Source organism: Tyto alba, unplaced genomic scaffold (genome assembly GCF_018691265.1).
Source record: "Tyto alba isolate M040663 unplaced genomic scaffold, T.alba_DEE_v4.0 Super-Scaffold_49, whole genome shotgun sequence".
Taxonomy (NCBI): Eukaryota; Metazoa; Chordata; class Aves; order Strigiformes; family Tytonidae; genus Tyto; species Tyto alba.
This window is the reverse complement of record NW_024881325.1, coordinates 2,609,018-2,628,266: the sequence shown is the minus strand read 5'-3', so window position 1 is coordinate 2,628,266 and position 19,249 is coordinate 2,609,018. Positions and strand designations below refer to the sequence as shown.

At 41.7% G+C, this 19,249-nt stretch overlaps 1 protein-coding gene across 1 annotated transcript in view; it reads left to right on the top strand.

The window, feature by feature from the left end:
* Positions 1 to 5,572: 5,572 nt before the first annotated feature.
* NUP210 (nucleoporin 210) overlaps positions 5,573 to 19,249 on the top strand; it is a 67,538-nt gene continuing 53,861 nt past the window's right edge. The window contains exons 1-3 of the mRNA XM_042807036.1: positions 5,573 to 5,804; positions 15,378 to 15,514; positions 16,298 to 16,429. Of these exons, the coding sequence (XP_042662970.1) occupies positions 5,629 to 5,804; positions 15,378 to 15,514; positions 16,298 to 16,429 (445 nt within the window). The 5' untranslated portion in view covers positions 5,573 to 5,628. The remainder of the gene's footprint in view (positions 5,805 to 15,377; positions 15,515 to 16,297; positions 16,430 to 19,249) is intronic.

Sequence of the window (19,249 nt, the reverse complement as noted above, 5' to 3'; positions counted from 1 at the left end):
TAACTGGCTGCCTTAATTTTGGAAATTTACTGAATTATGCCTTCCTTTGGCCAAACATCTTCTCTTGGAAGGAAAACACTGGCAGGGATAACCAAAGTGTTCAGTTTTATAGTTGCTATCAACCCATCATTATCTCCATAGAAAACGGTTGTAAGGCTGAGAGGATGTTCTCATAAAATCTTCAATAGGCGTAGGAAGATACAGAACGTCTAATACAGTAAATTGAACTTGATAACTCTACTGGTAGAGAAAGTGATAAAGAAATAATTGAAAAAGGAATGTTGTTTTATGTACTCTGTAAGTCTACGATACCTATTTTAAAGTAATGAAGTGTAGTTCCCCCCCTTACAATTTGATCTCTGTAGGCAGGCAGGAGCAGCTGAACAGAGACGTAATGCAGAGGCAGGAACCTATCCCATGTGCTTCTGGTGGCAGGATCAATGCCTAATTAATGAGTTTTGCCAATCAAGCTTAACAGCTGTGTACATTTGTATGTATGCAAGATCTATTTTATTTTTGAATAATGGATGGTTATAACCGCATGCTCAAATACACTGATCACTGAACTACTAATTCCCATCAGCCTTTTGCTAGTACTAAAGGACACTAATTGTAATCTGGTTCCTCTGTTGCCTGTTTTTTAAGTACCTTTTTGTATATTGGATGACTTTAAATACTTATTTGACTGGTATTTCTTTGGTGGAGATATTTTACAAGGCTCTGAAGCTACGAGGATGGAACCAGACAGCAAACTAAGCAGGAAAAAAGCACAGCAATGAAAGCCATAGAGCTGGTCAGCCAGGAAATACACGTAAAGCCGTGTACGCTGAGGTCAGTGATGGGTGAGACAGACACAACGGGGGTGGCTGAAGCATTGTAAGATGCAGCCTGAAAAGGAAGAAGAGAACTCACCATCTTTCCCAGCCATTTTTTCAGGATATTGTTTCATTCTTCAGCTTAAACACAGACAGCATCACATACAAAAAGGCCCGTCACTGTTATTCTCACCTTAAGGTATTATTCCCAGACCACTTTCTTTCTCAAAGTCTATTAACCTGACCTTTTCATCTTCTACTCAACCCGATGAAGGCAACTCCCCATCTCTTCCCAACCTCAGCTTCATCTCTAGAAGAACAGTCTTTTCATTAAATGTGTTACTATTATTTGTCAGTCACTCTTTAGCCTTTAAATCAAATACTATTTTATTTGAGAGGTTTGTGAGTGTGATAGCACAGAGTATTTTCCATCATTCCACTGTGTGAGCTCTGATTCTTCCAGTTTAATGGAAGAATGTTCTTACAATTAAGTTGTACACAATGCGTTTAGCTGCTGATACTACACCAAGCCAGCCCTATACTGTTAACACACAAGTACAGACATACCTGCAAGGGTTATGGTTGGAACTGGTTTGAGTTAGCTTGACCCAGTACACTTTAAAATAATATTCCACACCTCATGGCCTTATCATTTGGCTGGAATTTCACCTTCTGAGTTGTAGTTATTCAGTGCTGGGGGTTTTCTGGGGTTTGGTTTGTGTTTTGGGGTTGGTTTTTTGGTTTTCTGTTTGTTTGGGGTTTTTTTGTTTTGTTTTGTTTTTTGTTTTTGCTTCTTTTTTTGTAGAGGAACGTTTTTGAAGATTTTAAATTAATCAGACATTTAAAAATATTAAATGCCTGAAAATAAAGTCAGGTGTTACTTGGCCAGGTGTTTTTTTATTAAACTTTTTTTTTTTCCTGAATGAACCCTAAAACCTGAGGCTTTCTTTATTCAGAATTTGTAAGACTCAGGCCTCAATCCAGGAAAGCACATATACATAACCCTAATATTAGATACATGCTTAGTAATCATATCAAGTTGGTTTAGCCTTCCTGAACATGATTAGTCCTGCAAGTCCTTGTCCTGCCAAAAGACATGAGACACACATATAGTGTGCCCCTGAGACCAGAGGGCTGGGGAAGCACTGAGGCAATTCAAAGGGAAGACACGCAAACAGGCACCATCATCATTGTGTCATTCAAATACTTCGGTTTTTTTGAACAAGGATTTAAATTGCACACATTAAAATGTAAACATTAAAATCTTCTGCAAACAGAAGATCACTTCAAGATATACAGATACAGGTTTTTTCTAAATTTATATAAAAAAAAATATCTTCTCATCAGAAATTGATTCATTTAAAAGATTTAATCCAAGTATGTGTCCCCTTGCTTCCTTAGGAGTGTTTTCAGATCTTCAGACGGACCAAGTGAGTTTGTAAAATCTTTCAGTAATTCTCCCCCTTTTATTTTTGTATTTCAGTGGAAACATTATCAGCACCTGGTGTTTTGTTATTTACTGCATGTATTTTGATTGCCTCTTAACTCTTTTTAGAACACAAAAGGCTCAGCTGCTTGGAGAATAACCATTTATTGTTTGCCTTTATCCCTCTCACAATTAAGCAGCTCATTAAAGTACTCCCTCTATCGTTCTATAATTGCATTCTTTGTGACTAAGAAATTTTCACTTTTGTTCTTTATCAGACTTTCTCAGGTGTACATTGATATGCATGTAAAATTATCTCATATCCATAATACATCTATCCTGTTCCAATTCTCTACCATGCCAGCTAAGGACCCTACCGACTGGAGATATTTTTACATTCTTTGCACTGTCATTTTAGTGTGAGAAAGGATGTGCTGACTCCGTACTGGTCTCATCACTGCAGTATGGAAAAAGAAAGTAGAGCACCGCAGCAACTATGCAAAGTCAACCCATGATTTTAGTAACTTCTCACAGAGCATGCAGCTTCACTGTCTACCTCCCAGCCTACTCTTCTCTATCCAAAATAGCCTCTAATGCTAACGGAGTGCTGCAATGCATGACTTTCAATTTAAGCAAGCAGAAAATTCCCCTCATAATTCTACTGTGTAACGGAAACTGCAGAGTTGCTCATCAATGTCTCCCGCCTGATTCCACTCTTACAATTGCTTAGTATGCTTTTGAGTATGCTCTGAAAGGTAAGTTAATTGCTTTACTTAACTGTCATGTTTCATCAATAAGCTTTAAGGTCCTAGTGCACTTTGCTGTTCCTTATCACTCAAGTCTAAGAAGTATTTGAGAGCAACAATAATCTTCTAGTAACACACTGAATACCCATCACCATACACTGCTGCTTAAAGAAAGTAAAGATATCTTGAGATTGCAAAGCCTACTTTTAAAAGCTAGGAAGTACTGAGATACAGACATTTCCTCACCTCATTCACAGCACAGGATGCAAGGTACTCACTAGCTACTTCTTATCTACTCAGCTGTAATTATACAAACTGTAAACACATTGTACCGATTTAGTCATGTGCTATTTTACCACATCCCTCCCCAACAACTGAGTTCTTACTGAATTTATCTTCCTAACACGCCTATGATGCAAAATTACAGATTGATTGACAGAAAGATTAAAGGAAAAAAAAATAACTCCGTATTTTGGGGAGCGATTTAAGGTGTAGTGGCTTGATTTAACAGGGCTTTTAATACCATATATCTTTCTGGGCCCAGGTTCCAGTGATTTAAATTGCAGCTGTAAAGTTCAGCCCTTCTCTAAATCAGACCACACAATTTCAAGATGTGCATTCAGAAAATGAGTAATATACAAACAGAAACTGCAGTGAGAAGTGAACTGACCAGCAGCACACAGTCCTCTGGGATGGAAAATGGAATAGCCTTGCTGAGGTACTGATAAATAAAACACTAGCTGAATAAATATTGAGAAAAGAAATATTCATAGGTAAATAAAAAGTCCTTTATATGTTTACTTGCTTAGAATAGGTGAGAACTGGCTAACTTCTATACTACCTAAATTAGAACTGAGTAAACTCTCAGGTGGTGTCTCTGGACAGCATCTGATCGTCCTGGACAGAATTTAACTACCTTGATTCCAAGATGATTGTCCTCTTCTTAAAATCCCTTCTCTTGCTGCATACGTATACCATCCCTCTACCACAGGTAAGGACAGGCAGATCCTCCACACTGCAGCTTCATTCACTAAACAGCTTTGAAGAACTGCAGGAGCATGACCCTTCCTGTGCACCATGACTGGTGAAGAGATCCTACCATTAAACATATGTTGAAATGATGATACATATGAATGCATACTGACAACAAGGACAAATTAAGATTGCAATAGCTGCCTGACTTTTGATTTATGAAATATAATGGTTGTTGAAGAGTACTTTCAGGTGTGTTCAAAGTTTCTAAAAAACCAAATTATTAAATAGACAGACATTCCACCCTATGGAATCCTGTTTATCCCTAACTAATCACCAGTTCATTTAAGTCTTCAGCAAAAACATCTGTAACAAAGTGAACTGATTAGTACAAAGCCATCCACTACAAAGTCCAATCACCACCGAGATGTAATGTACACACTTTGCAATATGTTTACAAAATATAAGGTAAAAAAAAAATTAAAAAATTGGGATTTGCAATTCCTCAATTCCATTCCAGGTTCTGAAAACACTTAAATGATTGCAGATCTGTCAGCAATAGTCGCAACTTCCCTCCTTCTTCTTCCTACATTGTCCTATTTCCCATGTTGTTCCACCATGTTTTTGAGCAACATTCAGGAAAAGGTGTTCGACTGGCTGATGAAATCTAGCTACTTACTGTGCTCCCTGGAGGAGCTCCAAGCAGCTCAGACCAAGACTGATCGTGGTATTCACCTGGTTGGCAGAGTCCATGTACCATGAAGTGCCTTGTCTCAACTTCACCTTTTTCTGTACTTTCATCTACCATTTTTTCCCTCTAGGACACAAAGAGTACAAGAAATTAAGTCTTCTTACTTGAAGGTTATAAGGATATAGAAAACGAGTGTTTTTATAACTAAAGAACTGTTGCTTAGCTTAGCTGTCAGCATCACTGTATGTACCATAACGTGCACCCTGAGAGAGTATAGCATGTAATGGAATACCCGTATCCTCAATGGATTTTTCAAGGGTGTTTCTAATCTTTGGGATTTAGGATTTAACCCATTTAGGATTGTTTATTAATCCATAGGTCCTATTTTTACAGAACAACATCTCACCCCATTCTGCCTGGAGCAGGTAGGGCGGAAGGTGCTGTCTGGGGCAAGGTAAAGGCAGCCTGACGGAGCACGGCGCCCACCCCACGCCCCGAGTGGGGGGAAAACGACTCGCGGCGAGCTGCTGAGGCGGCTCCGGTCGGTGACAAGAACCACCCAGGCCACAGCCATCAAGCTTATCCCTTCAGCTGGCACCGGCCACGCCGCCTGAAGAAAACCCACCTCCCTCCCCAGCTGCTCAAGCGGCTTCCAATATGATGCACCCCCGAGAGGAGCCTTTTTAGCCGCCAAAATCTGCGGTAGTCCGACTCGGCGGAGGTCCCTCGCTGCAGCCGCTGCCCGCTGTCGCCGCCACTAGACTTCACCTCAGGGAAGGCGGCGCGGGGGGCGGAGGGGGCGAGGAGAAGGGGGCGGCCCTGCCCCGCTGGGGCCCGGCCCGGCCCCGCTCGGGCCCGGCCCCTCTCCTCGCGCCCTCCGCCCCCCGGGGCGCCCTGCCCCGCCGCTGACGTCCCTCCGCCCGCGGCGCACAACCGCTCTTTCCCGCACCCGCCGGCCGCCGTTGCCCGTGGCGGAGCATGGCTCCCCCCGCGCCTCGGGCGCTCGCTCTCCTCCTCCTCCTCCTCCTCCTCCTCCTCCTTTCTCTCCACCTCGCCGCCTCCTCCAAGCTCAACATCCCCAAGGTGTTGCTGCCCTTCACCCGCGGCACCCGCGTCAACTTCACGCTGGAGGCCAGCGAGGGTTGCTACCGATGGTGAGTGCAGGTGCCGCCGCCCTTTGTCCGCCGCTTCTCCCCTCCCGCCGCCGCCGCCCGGATGCACCTGCGGCGCTTCCTCAGCCCGCGGCGGGAAGGCGCGGCCGGCCGGGCCTGCTCGCTCCTCGCCGGAGCCGTTCCCCTGAGGGAGCCAGCAGCGCCAGGCCTCCCCTCGCCGGTTTCACGTTACTTCGGGTGGTTTTCGGAGTGGCCGAGCAGTGCGGGGGCAGACATGGAGATAATGTCTGAGGAGAAAGGCTGGGCTGTGCAAACCATCGCTTTTTTTTTTTTTTTTTTTTAATTATTATTTTTCTGCAGTGGGGGGTTAAACCCGCTGGAGAGGGCCTTTGGCCAGAGGCCGGGGTTACAAAGACCCTGAGGGCAAGATCCTGCAGTGGGGCAGCCTCTCGCTGTGGCTGGATGCCTTACATGTGCCCCCCACCCCACGTGTGCCCAGCTTGCCTCCCCCTCCACTCCACGCGTGTGCACCGTGTCTCCACGTGCACCCTGCGTGCTCATCCCCGCGCCCACAGTGCTGCCTCACGTACCCTCAGTGGCCCCCCATGAGTGCTTGCCCCGCAGCCCCAACTGTGTGGGGACAGCACCCAGGGCTCACCCTTATGGTGCTGCTGTAGAAATACGCCTTTCCTCGCTGTGGTCAGTAATGAAGGACTGATGGCTTTGAGTTTGGGGTGCGGTTGTAAAGAGGGAGGGATTGAGTCGCAGCACCTAACAGAGGTAAGAGCCTCTCAGTGCTGCTCTAAGCTTTGGCAACACCCTGAGCACGTCATCTGTGGAAGATGAAGTCAAGTTCTAAAAGATTATATCTTCCCTGGTTTTCTTTTGGAGGCCTTGGTGCTGAGCATGTGGGATGTACTTGTGGCTGGCAGCCCCCGTCCCGCCTGACGCAGAGGGGAGGCCTGTGGGCCAGGCCCGCAGGAGGCAGGTCTGGCTTGTGTTGAGCACTGGGGGCTGAAAGCAAATACCATGGTGTGTGCAGATTTAGAAACTGTGTTGTTTCTGTTAAGTTGTGAACTTCATGTTAAACAAGTGTTACCAAATCCTCATTCTTTCTTCAGCATACCAGAACTGTCATTTGGATCAGTAATGAGCAGGAGGTACCCACCTGAAATAAAAGTGTCAGTCAGGATATGTTTAGTGTAATACTTCCATATGTGCCAGATGGATGTGTGTAGCAGTTTTCAGTTGTTGTTTTGTGGCTGAGAGTAACTGAAATACATCTTGTAGGGCTATGTTTTCACTCTATACCGGTTTATTTGCCTGATGGTCCTACACTTCTCATCTGGGGCAGGTTACGAGCCTTTGATCTGTGACAACTTACACATTTGAGGGTGTTTATGTACAGGAGCAGTAATCAGAGTTTCTCCAGAAGTTGACAGAAAGGAAGTTACTAGATGAGCTGCTTGTGGTCATGTAATTTAATTTTTATATGGACTGGTTTAGTGAAAATCTCGCAAGCATGTTTTTTTTTTTCTTTTTCCTTACTCTAATCTTTCAAGGAAACTGAGTCTTTAAAAAGATTCGGTTTATGTGGTAAAGTACATTGTATGAAGCTAAAAAACGAACTCATCAAGGCACTAGTAAGATCTAGGAGGTGTAGACTGTCTTTCCTGTTTTGCCAGTGAACTGCTGGGTGATGCTGAGTTGGCTACAGCCATTCCTGCATGTGCCAAGCGCTGTCCAGCTGTCAGAAGCATGTAGAGCTTTGCAAATCTCACTGAAATCTACAGTTGAAAAGATATAATGATATATTTAACTGTACTCGACGGAAAAAGCAGGTTTGGTCCACATATGTATCTAATGAGGGTGATTTATAGGCACTTTCAGAGCATGTTATATTGGTGCCAGTTGCCAGCCATGGGTCGTATCCCTTACGCAGCTTCACTTACTTCAACATACTTTTCTATCCTCCCCCTCTCTCTGCCCTTCAGAGATTAATTCTGGTTGAGGATTAGGGAAACTATACCAACTTCAGATAGAGTGTCATCATTTTCTTTACTGGAGTTGTAAATGTGTATTTATTCACTTCTGCTTTGGAGGGACTGGCAGGATGTGGGTGGTAAAGCTCAACATGTGCTTACAAAACCATCAGAAGGAAGCAGTAGCTCTGTGTGTGTGTCTGAGCAGCAGCTGTAATGCTCATCATTGTGCTCAGAGCACGTTTGCTAGATTGCATCTGTGGCTCTTTCCCTCTACATCCTTGCCCCTGCAGGCCTTGAACTGTAGGGATTAGAGAGAAGTGTACTTTAGAGGGGCAGGCAACTCCACAGCTACTTGTTGACAATTTTCCTGTACTTTCCTGTTAAAGCTGTCTGTAGTAGCTGTTACTGGAAGGAGGCCATTAAGCTGAAGAAGTTAGGAAGTACCAAATGTAATGACTTCAGAAGTAGTGACTGTTCCTCACCTGGAATTTTTAAAATGATGGGTGGGTTTGGATGCAATAAAGCAGGGCTTTGGAATGGAACTTACAAGACTGAGGCCCTTTGAGTCTGAAGAAGGGACTGAGGTTGTGTAATACCGGTGATTGAGAGGTTAGAGGTAGTTTATGAAAGCTGTTTTCATCTTACAGCAGCATCTGTCTTCAAAAGACATCCTTTGAGTATTTGAAGGACTGCATTACTCATCTCAAACATTCAGTATTCATACCTGAGTGTCCAATTTCACAAAAAAATCACTCTATGGCATGTTGTGACCTTAGTTCTTTCCATAGTTTCCCTTTGGGTCTTCAAGTTTATCTCTGAAAGCAGATTTTCAAAGTGATTGTAGTGGTGTCTGAATTCCAGTGATCCAAAGGGAAAAGGTCAAATTTTATCATCATCCCAGCAGATTGTGAGCAATGACAAAATTATAAGTATGGGTTTAAAGTATTTTCTGATTTTCAAGATGCTCGTGCCTTCTGGAGTTTGGGTTGCCTTTATGTTCAAATTATTTTTTGGTAAAAGCTTTGTTTTCAATGCATGCAGTGTTTCCATCTGTAAATATTGTACATGGTACTATCTTCAGGGATAAAACACAGTCTGTGCAGATATATTTAGCATTTAAACTACATCTGTATTTATCTTTTAATTACCTTAATCCAGAAATTGCACCTGGAAGAATTCAGAAGTAGAATTCTCTCCTTGAAACGTGCCTTACCATAATAACATTCTGGAGGGGAAGGGGGAACACACAAAACCAAAAACATTTTCCCCCAAGCTGTACAGCATGGCACAGGGTATTTATAGCAGAAATTATATGTAGCGTATAAATACGCTTACATGTATGTAATATTTTTTTCCTATCTTGCAGGATTGCAATACATCGTGAGAGCTGGTAGAAAGTTTAAGCTTCGGAGTTAGTTTTGAGAAATACAGCCATTGAAGTCAGAGGTTTTGCTGTGGAAAGGTTACAGCTGTAGGAAACTGTTCAAAGGTGATAATGGCCCTGTACAATGTTGTTTGTGGCAAATATGAAGGAGAGCTTATTGCCACCTTAAATAAAAGGGTTTGTGTGTGCTACTGGAGCCCTCACTGAGGAGGTTACATAAAGCTAATTGCCATTGTGGGAAGAGCAGGTGGCAGAGAGCTGGAGTGAGAGATCCAGCAGCTGAGTGGTGTTTGAGCTGCATAATGCACAGGTACTTCCAGCGAACCCCAGAACCTAGGTGCAGTGCTGCTTTTGCAGTCGTTGGCCAGCAAAGCTCATTTTCTAGCTCCTTATCTTGTCAAGTTACTGATACTGGTTTGTAAATTGGTCTTATCACTCCATGGGATGTATGTGGTGGCTTGTGTGTTTTAAAAATGTGTATCAAATACAGTGTCTCTGATTAAGGTCTGTTACTTTGCTGTAAAATTGACGATCTCATCTCCAGTAATCTGGTGGGTTTGTTGTTTCATGGATTACCTGTTTCACCACTGGTCTAAAAAAGCCCCGTCTGTCTCTCACTGCAAATTTTTTTGTGTGAGATACCAACTATTAATTTCCTTATTATGAAATGGCTTTTTAAATAATGGTTGTTATTCCCTGCTCTCTTTGGTTCCCAACTGCTTTGCATTTCCTGCTATAAGGCGGTTACAGCAGGCAACAAAATGTTCTCCCTCTCGCTGACCGGTGCCTGCTCTGGCTGCCTGGGGGTAGGCTGGCTGCTCTGCAGCCTGTGCTTTCCCACTGTGGCTTCAAGTTCTTGTAGATACCGGAATGAGCTCAGAATTGGGTTGAGATATCCTTCTTGGTAAAGTGAGATGGGTTGTGCTGCTGTGGCTCAGGTCTGTGTTACCTGAGTATGTTCGCTCAAAACTGGAGTGGATAGCGTGAGTTTGTGGCATAGATGTTCTGCCAGAGTTGAGGAGACAGAAGAAATAATTGTTTTTTCTCTTAGCTGATGTGTCAACTTGTAGTGCAGGTTTACTGTTGAGAAAACTTTTTCTGAATCTGAGCATAACCTGCCTGGGAAGGAGGACAGAAAGAGTAGGGACTGTTGTTGATTTTGGGCAACTTTCATTGCTAAATGCCCATGAAATGTTTTAAGTCTTTCACTCTCTTTGAGTGTGTGTCTCACCTTAGTAAATGAAGCTTTAAGGGTGTCTACATATGAGGAGGTTTAACAGAGTGAATAATTTGAAATAATGCAAAACGTGGCATTTGTGTTCTGGAATTAAACTACCATTTTTAAATTTTCTGATTTGAAATCAGGCTAAGCTAATTTCAGAACAACTTCTGTAGACCAACCTTTATTTATGGCATACTCTTAGTTGGAAGATGACTATCACTAGTGTGGCATGGCATTTTCCTTCATGCTACTAGAAAAGGTACAAAGGTAAGCACTTATGATAAAATGCTTTTGGCCACCAGTTGATTTGACAAAATATCCAGGTTACGTCTGGGTTGGATTTTGAGAACAGGCATCACTGGTTTAACTCTGCTTCCTTTGAAGTTAATGGGCATGCCTGCTGATCACCATTATAAAATCTCATGTGGAAATGCTTCATCCTTGGCTCGTTCTGTAATGTGTGATGTTTCCATTTGCTTTTAAAGCAAAACTGGATGTAGGATTTTTTTTTTTTTTGCTGCTTTTTGTTTTCCCAGCACAATAAGAAACCTCCTAGGAGAGGATTGAATGAACAATAGAGAGACAATCTGCCACTATGTTGTTAAAAATCCTTAAGTCCTTAAGAGTTGAGGTAACTCTGCCAAGCTCTCCCCATGTTTCCTGTGGAATGGGTTCCGTTCCCATATCCTTGGTTCTCTGGGAATCTATTTTTTATCATACAACTACAGCTGCCTGGATGCTGTTCTGGCTCTTGTGTCTCTCTTCATTTTTGTATGTCAACAGTGTTAGTCCCAAGAGTGACTGGAAATAGGATACCTGATATATTGGTCAATCCAATCTTACCACACTATTGAAAACATTTACTAGCCAGTTTCCCTTTGCCTACATATCTGCCCACATGCCTGATACAAATTCTGAAAGATCAGATTAACTGACAGTCATGGTGTGTTTGCACAAAGGCTGATTTTTGCTAATTTAGTCAGTTGAATTTAGTCTGAAGAGCTGACAAAACAATTCAAAATGCTAACGCAGTAAGAATCAACAGAGTCTTGCTGGAGTGAGGGAGAGAGGTATTTGCCTGATCTATAAACCAGCTGATAAATGAAGTATAATCCTTGAAAAGTTCACATGTGATATTACAGAACAGTGGGTTAAAAAACTGCAGGCATAGTTTTGGGTAGATCTGTAGGTACAATCTTGGCGCACAGCTCTGTGTCGGGGGGTGTGGGTGGGTGAAAATCTGGGATGAAACGGCAGTCAGCAAGATGGGCGGTCTTTACTGTGGGTGTCATTAATTCCCCAGCAAGTAGGTTTTTATTCTGAGGGAAATACATATTGGGACTTCTGTTAGATTCTTTCCCCCCCCTTCACCTTCTCACTCTTCTTTCTAGTGCTTCCTCCCCTGCCATGCTCTTTCTTACAGACACTAGTATGGGACCAAGAGCTAGTGCCAGGAATGCCTCCCATTGCTTCTCAGCAGCTAATTTTGACCTCTGACAATCCTGGCTCTCTATATCACACACTGACGTGCTGCTGAAGATCTGCTGTAATTGGAAGATGATACAAATTGCAGTCTTTGGTGTCATTTTAAAGCAAGAGTTTCTTTTTCTTGTCCATCTAGGACACAGTAGTGATTCCTGTGTGTATTATGGCGGAGTAATGCCACTGTAATACACAGCCTGTTTGATTAGCACCTTATCCTTTCTGTACTTGACACTGAATTGGATGTAGCTGTAAACAGAACGTGCTTTTGATATTGCTGAATGATATTGAGGGGTCATTAAATATGTCACATGTTATGGTGTAAAAAACAATAGTCATGCAGATTGTTTTTTAATATAAATCAATAGTAAACCAAGTCTCAGGCCCTCTTTCACCTGCCCAGTTCAGATAGTTGCCTAAAATAGCAGACATCCTATTGATAATAAAACTAAAAATGTACTTGTATTAAAAAGTAAGAAATTCAACTAATATTCTGTCTTCTATTTTAAACTACTGTTAGAGGCCAAATAGTATCTAATCACAGGTTCCCTACTCCATTGGCAACTAAGAGTTAACTGGCATACAGCTGAAAAGGCTTAAAAGTTCCTTTATAATTGTGGAGTGTATGTAAGTTTACAGCTGAGATTTAATGCAAACTTTTATTTTATCTCTGTTCCTTCCTTTTTGTAGTCTGAAAAATATCCTGCAATTAGATTTATTTTTACAACACTGCTATGGGTGCAAACTGTAGTGGTTACGTATTGTAATACATAAGCATATATTAAAAGAACAAATACAAAACACAGTGAAACCCCTGATGTGTTGTAAACACAATCAATTTCAGACTGTAAATGGCAAAAAACTTAAATTAATAAAAAAATCTAATGGCAGAAAATATTAAGTAGTGTAAAGAACTGAATAATAAAAGTAAATTTGATACATATAATGCTTATTTAAAGATATCTGCATGCATATTAAGTCAGATCTGTATGCTCAGCTTAAAAAAACCTACCAGCCAAGTACAGAAAAACCTCACTGGTTGTGAATACTAACACATTTAAAGAAACTTGCTGAATGTTGGAAAGCTGTTTTGTGGTTGCTGAAGAAGCTACAGAATAACAGGAAAGTAACTAATTGTTCACTCTTGAATTAATCACTGTATAGCAAAGTTAAATGTACTGCAAATATATGAAATCATTATTTTAGAAAGTATAAACCCTACTATAAAAATATATGCTCATATTTGTGTACATTGCTTAGATATTTAGAATATAACAAACAATTTTCAGGTTTAAGCTTCTAATTGGTGTTTAAATTGTCCATTGCATACTGCTGTGGTTTTTTTTTTTTTTTTCTTAATCGGGTAAAATACACTGAAATTTCTGGATTAGCAGTTGCTACTGTTGTTTCAAAATCCCTTAAAACTAGTCTTTGTGTAAGCAAAATATTGTTGGGAGCACACCAATATTATTAATTAATAATTCATTGAATTAATGAGTTTTGCCCACAACAGAAATACCATACTGCTGTGCAATGTCTGATGAATCTGTAGTCTTCCACTAGCATGCACAATTAAAAATGTTCTGACTGGGGTTTTGTGCCCTCAGATTGCAAGCTTTTGGGGCCTTATTGTTTGAACAGTATGGTATGATGAAATCCAGACTCACATGTAGGGAAGCAGAGAGCTGACACAAACGTATTTTTATTTCATGTGAAGTTTCTGTGAGAAATGCAGTGTTCACTGTCTTACAGATGGCTAAGAACCAAAGGGATTTTGGTGTCTTGCATGATTGGATTTTTCTTCAGAATTGTGCTTTTTATTACCGAAGGTTGAAAAAGGTATTTGCAGTTTTATTCCAGCGATTACAACCAGATTGGTCTGTGCACAGCTGGACTGCAGCTGCTAAGTCTAAGACACCTAGGCATATTGTGATATGTTATTTTTTGGAATTGGATACAATTTTAGTGAACAAGAACTTTTTGTTCTTCACTGTTTTGGGTTGGTTGGCTCTGCCAGTAATAAAAGTAGGCAAAGCCTACGTCTGGGGAGAAGGGCATGTATAGTATTGCTGTTTGTTTGAAACTTCCCTCCAGCTCCTTGCTGAGTTAGAAGATTTTCCCCATAGATTACAGGTAGAGATGTGTTTGAACATTCTCCAGAAGAAAAGTCTAAATCAATCCAGCTTCACCATCTCCACCAGGTAGGGACCTAGTACCCGCTTGAGATTGCGTTTACCAGATGACACAGTGGATTCATCACAACTGCTGTCATCATCTGGGAGAAGCAATTCCTGAACACCTTTGTCTTCAGTGCTTTCTTTCATTGTTTTAATCCTTCAAAGGAGCCTTGTGCAAGAGCTTTGACTCAGGATCCCTGAGCAAACAGCAATGGCTGGTTCAGGTGCTTAGTTCATTAGCAGCTGACTCAGGGTGCTGGGCTCGGAGCTGGAGGCTGCCTTTCTGCTTACTCTGTGTAACTCCTGCAGGTGTAGCACGAGCGAGGAGTCGTGCAGAGCTGCCATGGCCCAGTCTTCCAAAACAGTTAGTCAGCAGCTCATCCCAGTTCGTGGGATGACCTTCTTTAACTATTTGTAAGAGGTATGGCCTGCTTGGGTATTTTAATTGCTTTGAGCACTCCACATTCAGACCTCAGATGTATACTGCTACTATCTAGCTCAAGTAAATTTAAAGAGGCTTGTTTTTTAATAACTTTTAAACTGCCCCCCCCATCTTGACATTTTTGGCACACAGGAAGTGAGAACTGTGCTTCACATTTATCGTGAGCTTCCCACAGGCTCATTCCTGGAGCAGTTGTCTTTAGAAAAGCCATACAAGTCAGAGCAGGAAGTAACAGATGCAGCAATTTATGTATAAATTCCATGTAGGCTTACATTTTACCAAAGATGATTATACAACGTTGCATGTTTTACACAGTGTTACATACTTCAGCCAAAAAGACTAAATAATTTTTTTAATTTCTTGATTAAAAAATTTTGTTCCTTACTTGTTCAGAGCCTCTGCTGTAGCAAACGTATGTAATTGTGATATTCTGTCATCAGGGTAAACTTCTCAATTTTTTAGAACTTAGTTTCAAACTTGAAAATGCAATTACAAGTGGCGAAAGGAGCTTTAGGTAAAATTATTTTACCTTCTCCCTCAGTATTCGGTATGCGTTTTAGCTTGTTCCACACCTCTAAGTAATAGATACTCAGGCCAAAGGCTTTGTAACTTACTTATGTAGCTGGGTACAGCTCTGACCTGACTGAATTGCATTCAGCAGTGAACCTGCTGCGGTACAGAGAATGTGGTGTTGGTCTGCCTGGGCTCTGGTGGGCTTCTGCTCCGTGCTCTCCCCCTTCCTCAGCCCACACTTGCTTTTGCTCAAGTCCTCGAGGAGCTGGTGCAATCCAGCTCTTATGAAAGTTGTGTCCTGACCTTGTAGCATGCCTCATGTAAATTATTTTGGTAGCTTTTAAACCAGACCTTTGATGTTTGTCTAGCAGTAACTTAAATCCTGCTAACACAACCAAGCAATCTTGTAGGTCCTCCACCAGGCCGGAGGTTGCGAGCATAGAGCTGGCAGATCAGGATGAGCGCCAGTGTTCGCAGAGAGCTGTTGTCCAGGCACGGTCCTCACAGCCCACACGCCTGACAAGTATCATCTTTGCTGAAGATATAAGTAAGTCTTAACTTTTGTAAGCACACTACTTGTTGATCTGCATCCTGGCATACTCCAGAAACAAAGTAGAGATTTAAAAGTGCACAAAACAAGACATTTCTATTCATATGCATAGTTATTTTAGATTTTGCATGGGCATGGTTTTTAAGTTCTGTTTGTTAAAGGACTCGAGTGTTAATGATGTTAATGGTACATGCAGAAAAACAGGTAATTATTTTAAAAAAAAGGGGGGAGTAGCTGAAAATAATTTTTAGCAGATACATTTTTTGCATATAATGCAAATTCAGATGTTTTGCCTTCAGAAAGGTGGAAATTGCCTATGTATCTGTCATACAATATACCTGGTTAGTTTTTATAATGACAGATAGGTAAAACCAGATGGTCAATTAAATGTCTTGCAGTCACTAAATGAAGAAGTATATAGGAGTTTATTGTCTGTGGGTAAAGTCATTAAGTTCTCTAAGACATGAGCCATGTCTGAGAGTAGCGCTGTAGAAACTTGTAATGTGTCAGAGAACATGTCCGTAACTGTGTAGATGGAAATTATAATTTTTTTAAGCTTTATTCTAAAGTTCACCGAGGAAAGGAACTGCTTTTCTTGCTTACTTAGCCACAGTCACCACTTGACCAAGAGTTTTCTTAGTCAAGGTCATGACCTAATTTCAGTTCCATCAATGTCTTGTGTCATCGGCTAAATTTGTGGTGCATTTTGTCTTGTTGGCACTTTTGATGACCATGTCCAGTGTTGCTGATTTCATGTGCTCTTTCTGATGTCTCTTCAAGTGACGGGACAAGTGCTTCGTTGTGATGCTATAGTTGATATAATTAATGACATCCAAATTGTGTCCACAACAAGAGAACTCTATCTTGAAGATTCACCACTGGAGCTAAAAATTCAGGCCTTGGATTCTGAAGGTAAGAGATTTACTTGTAGGAGGTAAAATACATATTGAAACTCTTAATTGACTGATAAGTACACTGGTATTATTTGCAGCACAATTGAATGTTAGAAGCCAAGCTGAGTAATTTAAAGGGAGTTCCCTGGATAATACATTGAGTAACCGATTGTTTTTGTATAAGTGTAAAATCTACATACCATCTGAATAGGACAGTCGAACACTGCTTGATTTTCAACAACGTTTGCATGCATTTTTCCCATATTTTCTCAGGAAACTTAACTCTAGTGCTAAGGATATTTTTAAAAATCAGAATTTAAAATCATTAAAATAGAGGTGTGAGGTCTTAGCAATTCTACCTTCAGGTCAGGCATAAGAATGTAATGGAATATTCCCAACACTTGTCCTGTCAAAATGTCCCACCAGGATTTAACTTGGCTGAAGAAGGCTGCACAGGAATGTGAAGTTTTTTTGTATTTGTTTTGTTTTGTTTTTATTTTGTTTTCTGCTGAGCTGAGATAGTCTAAAGAATTCTGCAAAAGGATGTTTTATCTGAGTCCAATCAGACATCCAACAGGATGTTCAGAGATGCAGCCAGAGCAGGGGGGGCAGCAGGGCCAGGGGGGGGATTCTCCCCCTCTGCTCCGCTCTGGGGAGACCCCCCTGCAGTGCTGGGGCCAGCTTGGGGGCCCCCAACAGCAGAAGGACCCGGAGCTGCTCGAGCGGGGCCAGAGGAGGCCACGGAGATGCTGGGGGGGCTGGAGCAGCTCCCCTGGGAGGCCGGGCTGAGAGAGTTGGGGGGGTTCAGCCTGGAGAAGAGAAGGCTCCGGGGAGCCCTTCGAGCGGCCTCCCAGGGCTTAAAGGGGGAGCAGGAAAGGTGGGGAGGGACTCTGGATCAGCGGGGTGGGGGTAGGATGAGGGGGGATGATTTTAAACTGACAGAAGGGAGATTTAGGTGAGAACAAAGGCAGAAATTGTTCCCTGTGCGGGGGGTGAGGCGCTGGCCCAGGGTGCCCAGAGCAGCTGTGGGTGCCCCCTCCCTGGAAGGGTTCAAGGCCAGGTTGGACGGGGCTGGGAGCCCCCTGGGCTGGGGGAAGGGGGCCCTGCCCGGGGCAGGGGGCGGCACTGAGGGGGCTTTAAGGTCTCTTACAACCCAGACTGTTCTATCACTCTATGATATTGAAGACCAACCATCTGTTACTTGGATTAATATCACTTAATTATCATAGAAACACTCACTTCTGGGTGATACCATTTAGGCTCATAAAAGTCAATGCATTTTGACTGAATGAATAATTATTTAATAGGAACAGAAAACTTCTGCTTTTCATACTGTCTGTAGCATCAGAAAAAGAACCATGATGCTGGTAAGAATTTCATGCTTTGGCTTCAACAATTTTTACACACACATAAACCAATTGATTTTTGGGATAGCTACTGGGCTGAAAGGAAATTATATGTAAAGCAGCTATAAAACGTTGAATTGTTTGTTATGAGTAGTTAATGAGCCCATCCTAAATTTGCTTGTTTGTAAATCATGAATACCAGGATATGTATAGCAATATGTTAATAATGAAAAGTCATTTTGTTTTATTGTAATATTGGATTCTTGGCTTGGTGTTTCTGCAAACTCTCAAACGTGGTCAGTGGACAAATTTGCCCTGGAAGCCACCCGGGGTAGAGTCTGAACAGGAGCAGTGGTTCAAAACCCATGAAGAATGTTTAATCTGCATGACTGAAACAAGCAGTTGGTTAGAAGCCATAGGACTAAGCTTCCCAATCTAAGTTTAGGCGATCAGGATACAATCAAAAACTTTGAGATTTGGTTCGTTTTGACCCAAATAACTTTGGGATCCATCCTTGGGGGACCTTTGGGCAAATTGGACTCTTGGTGGTCTGTCTTGGTACGCTTCAAAAAAAAAAAATTCAGGAGCAGTGGCAAGTTTATTGAAGGACATAATTGTTCAGGAAAAGTCAGAGTATTGAATAAAGGACTTCTGAACACTTTTTTAATATTCAGAAGGTGAAAAAAATCAATATAATGATCTACTTAAATGAATATTGAGAAAAATCTGATTAGGTTTGCTGAAAACTTGTACAAAGGACAGGTGTCAAGCCTGTTACTGCAGTCTGTGTGAGGGAGAGAGAGTAGATGGTTTGTATCAGCTGTTGTAGGTTTTTCTCTGGCACGTAAAGTTGTTAAGTAGGCCCTAGGGATGTACCAAGCGTGATTTATTTTGGACTGATGGTGATTATGGCATCTTACATTGCTGGATTATTGCATATGGTATGGGTCAGACCATTCATTATTATTGATGACTCTACTCTTGTGAGTATTGCTATCAGGAATATTTTCTTTCTTTATTCTCTTCCATACATATATTGTCCAGTTATTATTTTTATAAGCTGTATTTTTTAATCACTTACATTAATACAGATTCCTTTTTATACATGTTTTTAATAAGCCACTCTAAATATAAACTCAATCCCCAAATATTACTTTTCAGAGATGACTAAAACGAGAGGAAAATGATCATGGAAGTATTTGTCTAAATCAGCTATAGAATGTAGAGGGGGGAAAAAAAGTCATATATTGTTTTGGTTTATCTGTTGAACTTTGCTCAAGTTATTTTATTATGGCTTAACTAGAGGGGAGTTAAATAAGAGAAAGACCTAAAGATGTGAGTGTGCATTTCTTTGGCCGTGAGTGTGCAGGGAACACTGGCTTCCTGCCCCAGTGATGGAGCAGAAGGCATCAAGACGGCTCTCCTTGTTCACTAGGGTTTGCTCCAGCCTTGCCCACGCGAGCTGCTTTTCTGCTGAAGCCTGGCAGAGGAGC